At 38.1% G+C, this 18,672-nt stretch overlaps 1 protein-coding gene across 1 annotated transcript in view; it reads left to right on the top strand.

Moving 5' to 3' along the window:
- The window catches only part of B4GALT6 (beta-1,4-galactosyltransferase 6), a 69,120-nt gene extending 51,216 nt beyond the window's left edge, over positions 1-17,904 (top strand). The window contains exons 5-9 of the mRNA XM_019986912.2: positions 2,628-2,744; positions 10,088-10,275; positions 12,927-13,049; positions 13,291-13,392; positions 14,212-17,904. Coding sequence (XP_019842471.1) covers positions 2,628-2,744; positions 10,088-10,275; positions 12,927-13,049; positions 13,291-13,392; positions 14,212-14,359 — 678 coding nt within the window. The 3' untranslated portion in view covers positions 14,360-17,904. The remainder of the gene's footprint in view (positions 1-2,627; positions 2,745-10,087; positions 10,276-12,926; positions 13,050-13,290; positions 13,393-14,211) is intronic.
- Positions 17,905-18,672: the final 768 nt, after the last annotated feature.

The raw sequence follows: 18,672 nt of genomic DNA on the forward strand, positions 1-18,672 counted from the left end.
GCTCCAGCAGCAAATTAGGGCACATGTAAGGAAGAATCTCCTGAAACAAAGGCTATCAAACTTCGAAATAAATTACCGCTGCATACCGAGAGCTTCTTTTTCTAGAAAGTGAGCTATAAACTATTGAGAGTCATTCCAAGCCACAGGAAGGGACATACCAAATGAATCTTTAGATGCTGTTTAGCTTTGTTTTAATAAAAATTTCAGGCATACTCAAAATCTTTAATATCTGCCTCATTAAAATACAGGCATGTATTTGTTATAAAAATGTCAGTTTAACTTTGAATTTGCCATGACAATGGGGCATTTATTCCTCTTATAAACTCTCAGTTTCCACATAAGATTAAGAAAGAAAAAAACTCAGTATTTTAAATGTTCTGTTGGAGAAATTACTGTGTTAGGGGCCATGACTACCTTTGTCTATTCTTACGTTCAATTGATTACTCAGCCTAATTGTACTTAATTAATACGAGCTGTCTTTAATTTGACTCTACATTTTTATAATAGCTTCTTTCCTTAAATATAGGACTTCCCTGTATCTCAGATGGTGAAGAATTTGCCTGCAACACAGGAGACCCGGGTTTGATCCCTGGGTTTGAAAGGTCCTCTGGAGAAGGGAATGGCAACCCACTCCAGTATTCTTGTCTGGAGAATTCATCCTCCTGGACAGAGGAGCCTGGCAGGCTACAGTTCGTGGGGTCGCAGAGTCAGACACAACTGAGCGACTAACACCACTACTCCTTCCTTAAATATCTGTTCAGTTCAGTCGCTCAGTTGTGTCCGACTCTGCGACTTCATGGACTGCAGCCATATCTGTAATTTACCTTAACTGCTTTTATAGCCCATTTATATCATAGGCTGCCAACTTGTGGCCAAATTCAAAACCAAAAAGGGCAAGCTCAAGCCTAATTTGCTAGAAATCGGGTCTCCTGCATTACATGCAGATTCTTTACCATCTGAGCCACCAGGAAATCCCAAAGAAGTTACTGCACTGATACATATCAGATAAGGTCAGTGGTAGAGGTCGGTACTCAACCATCCACCTCCTTTTTCTCCTTTTACCTTTCATAACAGTTTCCTGTCCTGGGAGTAAACCTAGGGGCTCCTAAACTGCTCTGTGAGTTGTGCAGATTTGGGAATTCTGTAAATATGTTAGCAGTCGATCCTGAGGCCCATCAGCAAGTCCTGGGTCAGTAGGGAGCACCCAGTACGAGCAGTGACCATTGTGTGTGGAACTGAAGGGACCCCCTAGCTCTGGGTTCCGAGTTGCTCTGGCAGCCTCGTGGTCCTTAGGCTGATAAGCCAAGAGATTCCTTATGGAGCAAACCAAAGGAGAATAGGGCCCAACGTGCAGCTGGCAGATAGGCCAGAACCTCTTTAGTTCCTGCCACATACCAAGCCTGGCACAGTGTGGACATGAAAATGTTAGCTTCCAGCAGACATAGGTCTCTTTCTTTTTCCACTGTCTTTGTCATCATTAAGGAAAAATTAGTGGTGTAGTGTTTAGTTCAGATGTCTTCAATTTTCTGAAACCATCTTTTGTTCTCTTTTAAAATAAAACTATTTTAATAATCTGAAATTTTATCTCATGTATGATCCTGGTAATGTAAAATGCACAGGTAAACATTACTATTTTCTATGACTCTAATGTTATGTCATGATTCTGCAAGTAGGATTAGATCTTAAACCTATGTACTGTCAATTATTTGCATCTGTTCATTCATTAGTAAAATGTATTTGGTATAGTTGAAGTTTTAATAAATCCCCGATTTTCTCTTTAACCAGTTTATTAGGCTTTATTAAAAAACTCAGAATATAGAATGACACATAAGCATTGTTATTAGACATATTTTGACTCATACTCTTTGAAAATCTCATGATTTTGGAATTTATTATTTGTTTAGCATCCTTTTATTGAACTATAATTGATTTACAATATCTTGTGCCTTTTTATTAAATGAAAAATATTAATATAATTATCAAACTTCATTTATTTCCATGCTATGTCTGTTAATAATATCTCTAGGCCAGATAAGCCATATTAGATACTAGATATTCAAGTGGAATTTCTTCTAAATTCAGTTTCAAATCCATAAAGTTATTATTTATGATCTAATTAAAAACCTAGAATTAGTCTTGACACATCCCTCTCACTCACTGCTTATATATCCAATCCATGAACAAATCCTGGTACTTTGCCTCTTAAATGTTTCAAAAATCCATGTGCTGCTACCCTTCTTGTCCTTCTCAAGCTCCCATTACCTTTTGTCTTGACTTTGCATTTATTTTCTAACCAGCTCCCTGAGTCTGTTTTTGGTTTTCTCCAGTCTGCTCTCTCCAGTAGTGTTTGCTGTCACCAAAGGTGGTCGTATCTCTGCTTTCAAATCTTCCCATGACTTCTGTGGTTTTCATGGGAGAAAGACCGCTATCCTTAGATGGCCCGTCTATACCACCAGAGGTTCACAGGAGCATAAATGGTGCACAAGCAGGGGCCATGTTTGTTTTTGTTCACTGTTGAATCTCTGGTGAGGAAATTCATAAGAGGATTTCAAGAGTCAGTTTTTAATCTTTTACCTCTAGGGCTTATTGCTGTATTTATTTATGTATGTGACTATTTTGTTTTAAAGGTGGCAGTCCTCATTCCTTTCCGCAATCGCCACGAACATCTTCCAATTTTTTTCTTGCATCTGATCCCGATGCTCCAAAAACAGCGGCTGGAATTTGCCTTTTATGTCATTGAACAGGTGAGAATAATTTTAAAAATGGTAACTAGGTCTACTAGAACTTAATAAACTCTTAGATATTGTGTGATTAGAGATGCTTAGTACCTTGGTTTTATATTTGGATACGATTCCATTTTGGATTATGTATACCACATTTGGTTAATCCATTTATCAGTTGATATGCTTCTATCATTTTTAATAATCTAAAGTCTTACCTATTAAAGTGAAATATACACGTAACTGTTCTTCATACTATCAGCTCGTTTTTTTCTCTGTAAATGTTTTTGTCTGGGGATTCAAATGTTTACAGTTTCTTTTGGTCCTAAACCTTTTGGAAATATTCTCTGTACGTCTGTGTCTTTCTCCTTCTGTCATCACCTAGTTTTGTGCTTAAGGTGTCATCTTGGATTTCTTCCTTGTTCTTTCCCTCATCTCACTTCCCAAACACTAGAGTCCTTGCTGAATTTTATCACTGATTTCTATATACTGTTTCTAAAATGGTGCACTTTGTTCATGTTTTGAATACATTGTAATTTGGATACTTTTGGTTTTAACATTGTTGACCTGGCTTTATCCTGATTGTTCCTTCTTTTTACTAAATCTGACTAAAAGCATATTTCCTTATTTATCAGTAGACAGAAAGTGACCTAGTTTATATTAGATGCTTCTGATTTTTTGTTTTTGAAATATTAGTAAATATTCAAATTCTCTTCCTAAGATGGTTCCATTTAGTGTGTTTTCCCAGCTTCTTTATGGGTGATTCTCCATCTTTTTTTGTTTTATATTTTTCGCTCTTAGCTTTTCTGCCTACATTTCCCACCCTGGAAATACTTGGTATTTAATATAACTTAAACTTGGTCTGTATGTAAGTCACCCTTTTAAGGTCTGTTTCCTCCTCATATGATGATGTATTAATATATTGTGCATATGTGCTTTTTAATGCAACTACCTATGTTACCAAAATTAACTTTTTTCACCTGATAGCAAATTAAAAATTTTAGCCACTTTCTTGGTAGATGTGGGACTTCCCAGGTGGTGCGATGGTAAAGAATCCACCTACCAATGCAGAATACATAAGAGACACAGGTTCAGTCCTGGGCTCAGAAAGATCCCCTGGAGAAAGAAAGGACAACCTACTCTAGTATTCTTGCCTGGAAGATCCCACGGACAGAGGAGCCTGGTGGGGTACAGTCCACAGGGTCGCAAAGAGTTTGACACAACTGAGCACACAACTGAGCCAAGCTTCTAGGCCTGTTTTACCAACTTCTGGTTTCCTTTTCTGAATCAGTCTTCATAATGTGGACGATGAGTTACCTATACCTACCTGTGTCTTAAAGGCTTTTCGTCTGGGAGTCTGACACAATTGAATCACTTTGTGTATGTGATGAAAAAATCTGCAAAGCAGCTAAGATCCTTATTTTCTAAACCTCTTAAGTCTGAATCTCAGCCTTGATCAATATTAATTCAGGCTTGTATATTTGATAGTGTGGGGCTTTGAGCTAGTAACATCTTTACCATGTAGGAAATGTGAAGAATTATTTTCCTGCTGGACTGGTGCCTAGAAGAGCCAATCCTTTGGGGAGCAGCTCAGAGCCCCCAGTTATATATGAAGGATAGTACACATATTTCTGTCCCTTCCTTCTTTTGCTATTGAATCAGATGTACATTTTGAGTGATGGAGAATGGTCAACCAGGATGCAACATTTTTGTGTTGAACAAGGGTGTTGCCATTTTCTGAGCTTTGGGCACACAGAATACTAGTGAGGAGAAGTGGGGCTTCTGTTTTTGTTTCAGTTTGGTTTAGGGATTTGCTCAAGCATATGCGTGTGTGTGTGAGTGTGAGTGCTGTGCCACAATCTCATGTACCTCTGTGGAGGTTCCCCTTAGCTTTTTAGTGCCTTACTCTCAACCATGATGGATAGCCAAGAGTTCCCACAAGAAGAGACAAAGCCAATCTAACAAAAAGGATTATAGAAAATGGACACAGTGGAAGGAAGAGAGAACATTTTTGAAAAAAAGAATAGAAATACAAATTCATAATCACTATCCACAGAGAGTAAAGGAAAGACAATGAGCCCATGAAATGAAAACAGGACTTCATTAAAAAAAAAAGAGAGAGAGAATCAGAAAAAGTTAGAAAAGAAAATGGGATAAGTGAAACAAAGCTTTCAGTAGACAAACGTAACAAGATGACTCTTAAACTAGAATCAGACAGGAGAAGTTAAGAAAGAAGGTACCAGTACAGCACAGAGGCGACCATCTCCAAGGTGGTCCCTGACTAGCCCCGCCTCCTCGTGTGGCCTCCTGCCCCAGTGACCGTGGGAAGCACACTGAGGAGTGACAGTGTGTGACTCTCGAAGCTGGGTCATAAAGGACATCGCTGCTTCTGCTGTGGTCTCTTGGATCTCTTGTGCTTGAGGAAGCCAACTGCCATGTCATGAAGATACTCAGGCAACCCCATGGAGAAAATTGACTTGCTAGCGTTACCTTAACTGGCCATGTGACTTAGCTATTTTGGAAGTGGATCTGCCAGCTGAAGTCCAGACATCACGGAGCAGTGATCAGGGATCTTTGTCAGAGTTTCCTATCACAGTGCTTTGAGCATCGTAAGTGCTGTGGTGTGATGAACCACCGGTTTTGCTGCGATTTGTTCCACATCAGTTGATGAGAATGTATTTCCTAATCAGAGTTCTGGAAAAATACAGCAAAAAAAAATGGGGATGGGAGGGGTAAAACAACAAAGACATAATGTAAGAATATCCCAGAAGCAAAGACATGAGTCTTCAGATTAAAAGGGTTCACATGTACCCATGAATAAAATACAGATCTATAAAGCATATTACTTTAAAATTTGTTTAATACAACTTAGAAGATAACAAAAACATTCTATAGGAACAATTGCTCGTGATTATGTGTCAGAATCATATGAACCTTCTCAGCAGTGCTGATACCTAGATGATTGTGGAGCCACATGCCTTTAAAACTCTAGGGGAAAGTAATTTTTACCTAGAAGTTTTTTACCCAGTCAGTATATCAATCAAGTGTGCAAGTAGACTGATGGCATTTTCATTCATTCATTAGCTAAATACACACACACACACACGTATACATATATACATACATACATATATATGTGTGTGTGTGCTCAGTCACTTAGTCCTGTCTGACTCTCTGCAACCCAGTGGAATGTAGCCTGCCCATGGCTCCTCTGTCCATGGGAATTCCCAGGCAAGAACACCAGAGTGGGTTGCATTTTCTTCTCCAGGGTATCTTCCTAACCCAGGGATGGAATCTCCATCTCCTGCATTGGCAGGTGGATTCCTTACCACTGAGCCACCTGGGAAACCCTCTCTCTCTTTGTCTCTCTCTCTCTGTCTATATATATCTATATATATGTGCTGCTAAGTTACTTCAGTCATGTCCGACTCCGTGTGACCCCATAGACAGCAGCCCTCAGGCTTCTCTGTCCATGGGATTCTCCAGGCAAGAATACTGGAGTGGGTTGTCCACACACACACACACACACACACATACACCATATATATATACATTGCTATATTTACATAGCATATATATGTATATATTTAATTTTCCCCTGTGGATCCGGACATAGGAAGTTGCTGAAGGAAGTTCCTCAACAAACTGACAGAGCCAAGAAGGACACAGCTGATGTAGGTGCAGGAGGAGGCCCAGGATGATGGCCACAGCTGCTCAGACCAGGCCAGACTGGAGCAAGATGTGAGGGCAGTTGGGAGCTAGAGCTGAGCTTGGAGGGTGGAGGAGGAAGTGATAGATGGTTTCATGTATGTGAATGATTGCATCAGTTATTAATAAACACGGCATGCCTATTGGGGCTTTTGTACAAAATAATAACAGTTATATATTAAGTTAAGAAAAGTGAAGATAGTAATTAATCCCAGTTTGAGGAAGAAAACAGAATCGTAATTTATTCTACACAAATATTTACATAGTTGTAGTAATGCAAACACAAATTTGTGACATAACTCTGTTGGGAGAGTGGAGGGAGGGGCAGTGAGTGTGGAGGTAAAAATCCTCAGTGACCATGATAAGAAATCAATAGTGTCTAAAAAGTGAATGAGGCAAGAGGATATCAGAACTTGCATTACCTTGAAATATAGAGGTGAGTCTAGAATAAACTTCTAGATGTATATAAATGTATTGCTTTTGAAAGATGAAGGGGGGTTAGATACAGAACTTATTTTTATTATAAGCCATTAAGTATTAGGTCTACGTTTAATAAAAACAATTTTTTAAAATCTTAAAGGAAAGTCATTTGTTCAAACCGAGGATGTACCAGTAATAACATTGTAGTTTAACTGCCTTTCGTTTTTATCCTCTCCATCTTACTGGTGAGGAAAAGCTTTAAAAAATAAAGTGATTTCTGTTATCTCAAGTTAATGCAGGACTCAGGACTAAAACTTAGTACTTTTGCACTCTTGAGGGAGCACTCTGGTGATGACTGCATTGTGTATCTCATTTGCTTCCGTCATAATTCTTTTTTTGTTTTAAGTTTTGGAAATGATTGCTAACAAATATAGCTAAGGCATAGGTAATTTCGCTCTAATTTTCTTTAGCTGTAGAATGAAAGTTTTTATTGTCAATGTACCTTTATATAATTTCCCTCGTAAGTAAAGGGAAGTGGTTATAATATAGGAAGTTGGATTCTGTGTGGTAAGTTCCCACTTTGTTTGTCTCTTATAATGTTCTTGGTGTGTATCATAAACAAGAATAATGAAAATAGAAACTCTTGCCTGGGTACTATACAGTGGAAGTGACAAATAAATTCAAGGGATTAGATCTGATAGAATGCCTGAAGAACTATGGACAGAGGATTGTGACATTGTAAAGGAGGCAGTGATCAAAACCGACTCAAGGAAAAAAAATGCAAAAAGGCAAAATGGTTTTCTGAGGTGGCCTTACAAATAGCTGAGAAAAGAAGAGAAGCAAAAGGCAAAGGAGAAAAGGAAAGATATATCCATCTGAATGCAGAGTTCCAAAGAATAGCAAGGAGAGATAAGAAGGCCTGCCTAAGTGATCAATGCAAAGAAATAGAGGAAAACAACAGAATGGGAAAGACTAGAGATCTCTTCAAGAAAATTACAGATACCAAGGGAACATTTCATGCAAACATGGGCTCAATAAAGGACAAAAACAGTGAGGACCTAACAGAAGTAGAAGATATTAAGAAGAGGGGGCAGAAATACCCAGAAGAATTGTACAAAAAAGATCTTCATGACCCAGATAACCACAATATGATCACTCACCTAGAGCCAGACATCCTGGAATGCAAAGTTAAGTGGGCCCTAGGAAGCATTACTACCAACAAAGCTAGTGGAGGTGATGGAATTTCAGTTGAGCTATTTCAGATCCTAGAAGATGATGCTGTGAAAGTGCTGTATTCAGTATGCCAGCAAATTTGGAAAACCCAACAATGGCTACAGGACTGGAAAAGGTCCTTTTTCATTCCAATCCCAAGGAAAGGCAATACCAAAGAATGCTCAAAGTACCGCACAGTTGCATTTATCTCATATGCTAGCAAAGTAATGCTCAAAATTTTCCAAGCCAAGCTTCAACAGTACGTGAACCGTGAACTTCCAGATAGATGTTCAAGCTGGATTTAGAAAAGGCAGAGGAACCAGATCAAATTGCCAACATCCATTGGATCATCGAAAAAGCATGAAAGTTCCAGAACAACATCAACAACTTCTTTTTGACCACGCTAAAGCCTTTTACTGTGTGGATCATGACAAACTGTGGAAAATTCTTAAAGAGATGGGAATACCAGACCACCTTCACTGCCTCCTGAGAAATCTGTATGCAGATCAAGCAGCAACAATTAGAACTGAGCATCGAACAACAGACTGGCTCCAAATTGGGAAAGGAGTACGTCAAGGCTATATATTGTCATCCTGCTTATTTAACTTATATGCGGAGTACATCATGTGAAATGTTGGGCTGGTTGAAGCTCAAGCTGGAATGAAGATTGCCGGGAGAAATATCAATAACCTCAGATATGCAGATGACACCACCGTTATGGTAGAAAGTGAAGAGAAACTAAAGAGCCTCTTGATTAAAGTGAAAGAGGAGAGTGAAAAGGCTGGCTTAAAACTCAACATTCAAAAAACTAAGATCATGGTATCCAGTCCCATCACTTCATGGCAAATAGATGGGGAAACAGTGGAGACAATGCCAGACTTTATTTTCTGGGGCTCCAAAATCACTGCAGATGGTAACTGCAGCCATAAAATTAAAAGATGCTTCTTGAAAGAAAAGCTGTGACCAACCTAGACAGCATATTAAAAAGCAGAAAGCAGAGACATTACTCTGCCCACAGAGGTCCATATAGTCAAAGCTGTGGTTTTTCTAATAGTCATGTATGGATGTGAGAGTTGGACCGTAAGGAGAGCTGAGCACTGAAGAATTGATGCCTTTGAACTGTGGTGTTGGAGAAGACTCTTGAGAGTCCCTTGGACTGCAAGGAGATTCAACCAGACCATCCTAAAGGAAATGAGTCCTGAATATTCATATGAAGGACTGATGTTGAAGCTGAAGCTCCAGTAAATACTTTGGCCACCTGATGTGAAGAACTGACTCATTAGAAAAGACCCTGATGCTGGGAAAGATTGAAGGTAGGAGGAGAAGGGGACGATGGAGGATGAGATGGTTGAATGGCATCACCCATTTGAAAGATAAGAGTTTGAGCAAGCTCTGGAAGTTGGTGATGGACAAGGAGGCCTGGCATGCTCCAGTTCATGGGGTTGCAAAGAGTTGGACACAACTGAGCAACTTAACTGAAAGGAAAATGGTTTTAAGAAAGGTAGTTGGGTTTTGTATAGTAAGTTCCAGTTGTTTTTGTCTCTACAAATGCCTTTGTGTCTATTATAAGCAATACAGAGTTAGCCCCCCTCCCCCGGCCTTATTATGTAAGAGAAGGGTCCCTGCTTCTTGATTCACTTTGTTTCCCACTTCTTTTAGTCTTGACACCATATGGAAAGCTTCACTAAAAAATGCAACCTGTATTATTTTCAGTGGCTTTTTTTTTTTCCTGGTCATAAATAACTTGTATCCTGATGTATTTGAAGTAAAACAGAAACATGAATTACATCATTATATAAATGTGATGATCTCCCAGTGGACTTGATAATAACAGTGTTTTCTCGTGTGTTACCAAAGTATAAAATAAAGTAATAATTCAAACAGTATGTTTTATAATCCTAAAGCATTTATCTATTTGATGTGGATGTGTTTATTTTTGCTATTTGACCATGATTCAACAAGTTAGAAAGCTACAGAAAAAAGTCATGGCAGAGCCTGAGTACATTTCTGTTTTTCTCTCCATGTAGACTGGCACACAGCCTTTTAACCGAGCAATGCTCTTCAACGTGGGCTTCAAAGAGGCCATGAAAGACAGCGTCTGGGACTGTGTCATCTTCCACGATGTGGATCATCTACCTGAAAATGACCGAAACTATTATGGATGTGGAGAAATGCCACGTCACTTTGCAGCCAAGCTGGATAAATACATGTATATGTGAGTAACGGCAGTGTTCCTGATACGGTACAACATGTTCGCGCTCAGTCATGTCCAACTCTGTGCAATCCCATGGGCTATAGCCCGCTAGGTTCTTCTGTCCATGAAATTCTCCAGGCAAGAATACTGGAATGTGTTGCCAGGCCCTCCTCCAGGAGATCTTCCCGACCCAGGGACTGAGCCTGCCATCTCCTGCCTTCACAGGCAGGTTCTTTACCATCTGAGCCACCTGGGAAGCCAGATGCAGTGCAACATACCTGCAAAATTATATCATTAAAGTGGAAGCAGCATTATGTGCCTGGATCTAAGGGGGCCCAGGAGCCTAGAGAATACCTGTCACTCCAGCCCACCTTCACAGGGAGCTGGTACATAGAGTCGCTCGTTATCCCGGTGCTTCCTCACACACAGGTTTCAGTGTGGGGTGGTAGGAAAGAAAGCCTGGTTTCTATGGTCAAGGAAGTGTGGATCCAGTTTCTGGCTTTTACATTTGGCAGTTAGAGGGCTTGGTTGTCCCAGGACATGCATTTCTGAACGCTGGTATCCTTGTTCAGGAAGCAGGAGAACCCACCCATGGGTTCTGCGAGTTCCCAGGCTCTGAGCTGCGCAGGCAGGAGCAGGGCACAGGCTGGCTCCCCTGTGTTCCCCTCCTCCAGGGATGTTCCAGTGCAGGGAAAGCCCTCTCTTCTGCAGCCCATTTTCTCTTCTTTTGAAGCTGTGTTTTCTTGACCTGCCTTTAATATTAAGAGACATTTTTTTTGTTCTGTGATGGGAGATATGTTGAAATGATACCATCATTGGAGCTGTGACAGTAAACTTAAATTGACATTAAGCAAGCAGGCCTGATCTGTGAAAGAGATCACAGATTTTATTGACTAACGGAAGTGGAGAGGAGAGAAAATAGCTTGGAGCAGGGAGATATCGGCTCCATCACTTTCACCTGCTGCCCGACCTGCAGAGCTCGAGAAGCAGGAAGTCTCTGTGATAAGGAACTGGCGAATCAGCTCAGAAATGAGAAGAGTGCTTTTTGTTTTTAAAACTGGTCATTGTCATTATTAGAAAATCTCCTTTTTACCGTGGTATCAGAAATCCAAGTCTGGCATTACCTTGGGAAGATCACCCTGGTTCAGGATCTGATTCTTTGCACTTCTAGAAACTCAATTTTGGTCAATCTGCTAGAGTCACATTAAATTCAGGGGAATTGATTTTTGCTAGGACTTTCCTGATAGCTCAGTTGGTAAAGAATCTGCCTGCAATGCAGGAGACCTCAGTTCAATTCCTGGGTCGGGAAGATCCGCTGGAGAAGGGATAGGCTACCCACTACAGTATTCTTGGGCTTCCTTTGTGACTCAGCTGGTAAAAAAATCTGTTTTTTTTTTTTTTACTAAATTTTACTAAAGATTTTTATTTAATCTTATAAATTAAAATTTAATAAACTTTAATAAAGATTTTTGATAAAAGATAATGAGTGTCATAGAAATGAAGAATTCTCAATTTTTGTTTGAAAATATTGATTTCTAATGAATAAAGTCATCTTATCTACCTAGACTAATCCTAGGACTTCCCAGGTGGCGTTAATGGATGGTAACGATGACCCTATATGCAAGACAGCAAAAGAGAAACAAAGAACAGACTTTTGGACTCTGTGGGAGAAGCCGAGGGTGGGATGATTTGAGAGAATAGCATTGAAACATGTATATTACCATATGTGAAATAGGTCACCAGTGCAAGTTCAGTTCATGAAACAGGGCACTCAAAGCTGGTGCACTGGGATGACCCTGAGGGACGGGACGGGGAGGGAGGGAGGTGGGAGGGGGTTCAGGGTGTGGGACTCATGTACACCCGTGGCTGATTCATGTCAGCGTATGGCAGAAAGCACTACAGTAGTGTAATGTAATTAGCCTCCAATTAAAATAAATAATTAAAAAAAAAAAAAAACCACCAGCCAGTGCAGGAGACAGAAGATACGTGGCTTCAATCCCTGGATGGGGAAGATCCCCTGGAGGAGGGCATGGCAACCCACTCTAGTATTCTTGACTGGAGGATCCCATGGACAGAGGAGCCTGGTGGGCTGCAGTCCATAGGGTTTCACAGGGTCGGACACAACTGAAGCGACTTAGCATACAGACTAATCCCAGGGTTCATAGGGTATCTTGGAAGAGCATTGCAGGAATAGGCAGCTAGTTTTTTCAAAATTAAATGCTAGACTTGCTTTTACTAGTTTATATTTATCCTCATCTATCTAATAATGTATTTAATAAAGATCAATTAATTTAGGAAATTAGCTTGGTAACATCTAACATTGCATTAGCAGCTATTGATGTATTTGATCAAGTTTACTTTTGGTGTGAAAATAGACCATTTTTTGAACCCTAGGTTTTGAGTCTTACAAAGTAACAATACTAAATAGTGAATTTCAGTTACCACAAGTGTTTTATGTAACACAGTTAGGTGTACCTATTTCACTAGAATATGAAGATGCTTTGTTTCTTGGTGTGCTTTATATTTCCAAAAATGTGATTTAATCAGCATGATTGTTTATATGGAAATAGAGGTATATTTTGCAAAGCACGTAGAAGATCTAAAAGTCAGCTTCATATGGCACACTGTCTTGATTTCATTTTTAGAATGCTGTTTTCTGCTTTCTTTTGTAGTCTTCCTTATAAAGAGTTTTTTGGTGGTGTAAGTGGACTGACAGTGGAACAGTTCAGAAAGATCAATGGTTTTCCTAACGCCTTCTGGGGCTGGGGAGGGGAAGACGATGACCTTTGGAATAGGTATGTTGGGGTACAAATTACTTAAAATTGGAATTTCTAATAATTTCCTTTCTATCCCAGGAAAGGATTCTTTTGGAAAATCTTTGTGGTTCCTAAATCCTGTGTTGTGTTTTTCTGTTTTTTCATAAATTACTGACAGCACGTACACTCGAGCATTCTGTTGTATTTTAAACAGAACTCAAGTAATTATTTTTATATTTTATTTCTTAATGTATTTTCCTTTCCGTACATTGTATCTTAGGGTTCACTATGCTGGATATAATGTAACAAGACCAGAGGGGGACCTGGGAAAATACAAGTCTATTCCTCATCACCATCGAGGTGAAGTCCAGTTCTTAGGACGGTAAGTTTAATATCTTTAGATAGCGAGGTTTCAAAGTTATTTAACATATGAAAGATCTTTTTAAAAATGCATCACACTCCCTACAAAAAAAAAAAATACTTTTGAAGGGAATTATCTGTTGATATCATTTTTCTTTATAAAAGTAAAGCATTCTTGTGCTGCTTTTTTAAAAATAGTTTTATTTATTTATTTATTATTTTTGGCTGCGCTGAGTCTCCGGTGCTGTGTGGGCTTTTTCCTAGTCGTGGCGAGTGGGGCTGCTCTGCAGTTGCAGTGGCTTCTGCTGTGGAGCGCAGGCTCTGAGGCATGCCGGGTCAGCACGTGTGGCACATGGACTCAGTTGCTCTGCGATACATGGGATCTTCCCAGACCAGGGGTCAAACCCGTGTCTCCTGCATTGGCAGGTGGATTCTCCACCACTGAGCTACCAGGGAAGTCCTTGTGCTTGTTTTGAAAAGATACATACACATGTATGTATACTTACACACACACACACACACACACACACCTATATATTAAAGAGCCTGGTTAATTGTTTATATAAAAAGTTTTTCCTTAGCATAAAGCCTAATGCATTTTATTTCTTAAGGATATCTAAGTTGTACAAGTACAAAATAATTATTTTTCAGAAAGCATTTTAAGACTAGTAAAAATGCTAATTTAGAATGTGGTGTAGAAGGATTTTTAATTATGTGTAAGAACCCAAAATTGTAAAGAGCTTTAAATGCTTTACTGGTAAGAATGACCTTGAGCACATTCTCATGTTTTTCTTTTGAAACATGTTTCTGTTACTTTTAATTTTTTTCTTTAATGCTGTAGGTATAAATTACTCAGATACTCAAAAGAGCGCCAGTACATCGATGGGTTGAACAATTTAGTATACACGCCAAAAGTACTGGTTGATAGGTTGTATACAAATATATCTGTAAACCTCATGCCAGAGTTAGCTCCAATCGAAGACTATTAAAGGAAGTAGCTTTCGTGGCAAGACCGCAATGCTGGATCGGAAACTGGGAGTGCGCCCCCTAGCGGAGGTCAGTGAATGGATGCGTCACAGTGCTCTGGGTGGTGAGAAGAGCCTGCGTTCTCAGTGTTTATTTGTGGGATTGTACACAGTCAGCCTTCTTCCACCCACCCATCTTTTACCGAGACACACCCCCTGGCGAGCACTGCAGAGACCAGATGCAGTTAAGTCTGGCAGTTACAGGAGCTCCCTACGAAGAGAAAATTTTTATACTAAAATCTATAATTTAATTCAAGAGAATGCTTTATTTCCATTTAAACATATTTTGTACATATGTGGTGTAAATTAATGTGTTCAAATTGTTGAAAAATAAGATGTGTTGCAGTTTTGCATGTAACGGGTGATGCCTTTATGGGACTTTTATAAACCTTTTTTATTTGCATGGAATAAAACCCTGTAAATTTATGTCACTAAACAAAGGTTAACCTTGTGTGAAATGAAGGAACTGTCAATAATTGACAACCAACTAATAAATACACTGTTATACTAGTTTTGAGCTTTAGACCTTCAGCTTTTTGTGGAAGAAGTCACAGCTTCCGTAGGGTTTTTAAGGGTAAGAAGAGAGGACTTAAATAGCTTTTCTTCCTACCAGAATTACCTTTTTTTTTCCTTGCTTGCAATCTCATCAGGTTTTGCTGAATCACAACCATATTATTTATGCATATTGCATGAGTATTACTAAGAAAATCTTAAAAGTTGTGATGTGACGCGATATAAAGGAGCTCTTTGTTAACCGTCTCTCATGTACCTCTGGTGTAAGTGTCAGGGATTTTGTGCCTCAAAAAATGTTCCCAAGGTCGTGTGTGGTTGTACACTGTACTTTTTTAATTCACAGTGAATAGCACTTTTATTATTTCCAGTTCAGAAGAGCCAAAAAAAACTTTCATTTAAGAAAAAAGCAAAACAATTTTTTAAAAGATTGAGTTATGGAAAACCCAGTAGTACTTAAAACATACAAATGAATTATACTATTAGATAAAAAATTAAATGTTCTATTTTTATGAAGATAAATGCTTAGTAGATAAAAGCAGATTTTAAGTTTAATTATCAGACTCATAGAACTTCAAGTTTGGAAGGGACCCTTTTTAATGTTGGCTGGTTTCATTCAAACTGCGTGTATTTTTTTCACTTATAAGTTATTACATCTCTGGTGTTAAAATTTCCTCACTAAAACATAAATTAATAGAATTATATTAAGATACATTACCAATTATTTAAATGCATTGGCTTTATTAAGACACCTCTCTAAAAACAGGTCTCTCTACCTGACATCAATTACTTAATCTTGAATTTGGATGGCATTTTCATAACAAAACCAAACAGTATCCTTACTTTGAAAATTATCAATTATGATTGACCAAAGATTCTTTAAAATGTCTTAAGATATTTTCACAAATTTAAAACAAAAAATTATATATCTATGAAACAAACCTTCAATATCGAGGAACAAAATGGATTATTCACCTGACACAGATATAGTTATTTATCTCTCAGGTTGTAAGTTTAATTTTTAAATTGTCATTTTCTGTGGCAAATATTGATAACACAAATGACTGCAAACAAAACCATAAAATAATTGAAATTCTTACACTTTGAGAAAACTGATAGTTCTCTGTTAAACAAATTTTCTACATTTATTTCTTAGAAATATTTCCAAAATATTTGTTTTTCATTTTTTGATGAAAAGTCAAACCTTCTGGAAAGCAAGATATTTGTTCTTAAATTGTGTATCTATCTCTCAAAGCCCATGTAGTTTTTTAATTTGATGAAAGGAAAGAAAGTAGATTGAAAAAGTTAACATTTGTTGATCACTAACAAGATTGTAGGGGCATAGGAGCATAATTAACCCAATAATACTTAAATATTTTAGTCATGGGGGAAATTGGGGCTGTTTCTGAGTCTTATTAGGAAAACATATTTTTCTCTTTAATATGGAGCTGCCCACATTTTGGAATCTTCTCATTTTGATACACATTTTTATAGTTTCAAGAGAATTCCCTTCAACTAGATTTGCCTTATTTTCTTGGATTAAGTCTACTAGTAATTTTGTTTTAAGTGAGGGCCATGACTATTTTGCTTTTTTTAGTTTTGGATACAGTGTGGCATCCTGTGAAAACCATCTCATTAGTTTGCTTTTTATCCTTTGTTTTGCTTTTTAAGTGCAGACCTCAAATTGATTTTTGCATATAAGTAGTAACTTTTATGTTTGCATATATGTGATAGAGCTTTGCCAATTACCTGTATAAAAAGAACTCTGTCCCCTGGTGGTGGTGGTGGTTTAGGACCTAAGTTGTGTCCAACTGTTTGCAACCCCATGAACTGTAGCCCTTCAGGCTCCTCTGTCCATGGGATTTCCAGGCAGGAATACTGGAATAGGTTGCCATTTTCTTCCCCAGGGGATCTTCCCAACCCAGGGATTGAACCCTGGTCTCTTGCATCTCCTGCCTTGCAGACGGTGTCTTTACCAACCGAGCCACCAGTTACAGACGCCAGCCTGTAACTCTGTCCCATAAAAATTAACAAATACATTACAAATGCAGACTGTCTTTATAGCTCAGTGGCTTTGTTAGCCCGCATGTGTTGATTACCTACTCGATTAGGTGCAGTGCCAGGTATGTCAAAGAAAACATTTCCGTTCTAAACAAATCAAGTCAAGCAGATTAAAACCTTTCTAAAATCATGAAAACGTCTTCTGTTAACTTATGCATTGTATTTTTTAGTCTCAAAGGCAAGAAATGTATATAGACAGACATAATTCCGAGCTCCCTATAGCACTGCTGGGAAAGTTATACAGTGCCTTTCGACTAGAGAAAGTAGGAATGATTAATGGGCCTATTTGTAGAAAAGAAAATGAAAAAGTGTACACATTTGCTGTAACATTATGTCTCAATTCTCATTCAGATTGTCATTTAAGTCTTTGCCAAAACTGGGGTTTAATGAATATTTTTTCAGTCTAAATATAAATTTCTGTTTGTAATTTGTGAAAAGGTGTTCCATAAAAATAAACCCTTATTTGCAATATTATGTAAATACAAAATTATGTGTTAAAACTTGCTTATTCTCCTTTCCTAGCCAAGGTATTGATATCCATTTTAAAACAAAATGGAAAAATACCAGTTCAATATTCTCCTTCATTTTGGAGGTTCTGTACAAGTCAAAGCAGATTGTGTGTCATTTGATTTGGCCTTTGTTTGTCTCGGTTATATTTCTTTGTGTACTTTTCAGACAAATACTGGTACTCTAGATGTATTATCTTGTATTTGCAAATATGCCAATGAGAGAACTGAAATGGTCATAGTGTTTATCAGAAAAAGGAAGTGTACTTAAGATTATTTTATTTATTAAGATCTAAAAGGCTTCTATATAAATGCACTGAAATAAATGCTAGTAATTTCTTGTACTCTCATTTTTTTTTTTTTGCTTCTCATGGAAATGTTTGTACTTTTTTATCATTGTCTTTTATGAAATATAATGTTCTAAAGACCTTGTGTGATGATGTGATTATTTTCTCAGGACCTGTTTTTGGGGTTGTCTGGGGTTTTGTTGTGTTTGTGTTCCTGATTTTCAGGTGGACTATTGCTGAATGCTGTGGTTGTACTAGAATTTACACTGTAAGCATGAGGTGATCACATCTACCTTTGCAGCAGGGTCACTTAAATACATTTAGACACGACCTCATAGCTTGGACCTCAGGACACACAGTGATATTTAAATAGTGTTCATCAATACAATTAGTAATCTACTGTATCAATATGAATAGTTAAGAAGTCATTTTTGGCATAACTTTCTTCTCCCTGCACAACTTCAGTAAGCTGGTGTGTTGTAGGCAGAAATCTGAAGATCTTTAAGGCAGTCAAATCTCAGAAATACCTTGAGACTGGATTTGCATTTGGGACTAGATCATGAGATCATGACTTCTGTCAATTGGAATTATTTGTGTAATGAATTCTCAGTGTTATTAATTTTTATGCATAGTGTGACTTACTGGGATATTGTCACTAAACATCACAAAGCCAGTCATTAAATCATAATCATTTAGGTATTCAAATCCTGCTAAGCCAGAAAATGGAGTTTGCTTAGTCTGCCCCAGGTTCCTACCTATAGTATTAGTGTGTCCTCTGATGATTTAATGGTTTTATTTTTTTGTTGTCTTTATTTTTTCCCCAATTTTATTGAGATACAATTGACATACAGCACTGTCTGAATAATGCTGTACAGCATAATGAAATAATGACCACGGTAAATTTAGTTGAACA

Source organism: Bos indicus, chromosome 24 (genome assembly GCF_029378745.1).
Source record: "Bos indicus isolate NIAB-ARS_2022 breed Sahiwal x Tharparkar chromosome 24, NIAB-ARS_B.indTharparkar_mat_pri_1.0, whole genome shotgun sequence".
Lineage (NCBI taxonomy): Eukaryota > Metazoa > Chordata > Mammalia > Artiodactyla > Bovidae > Bos > Bos indicus.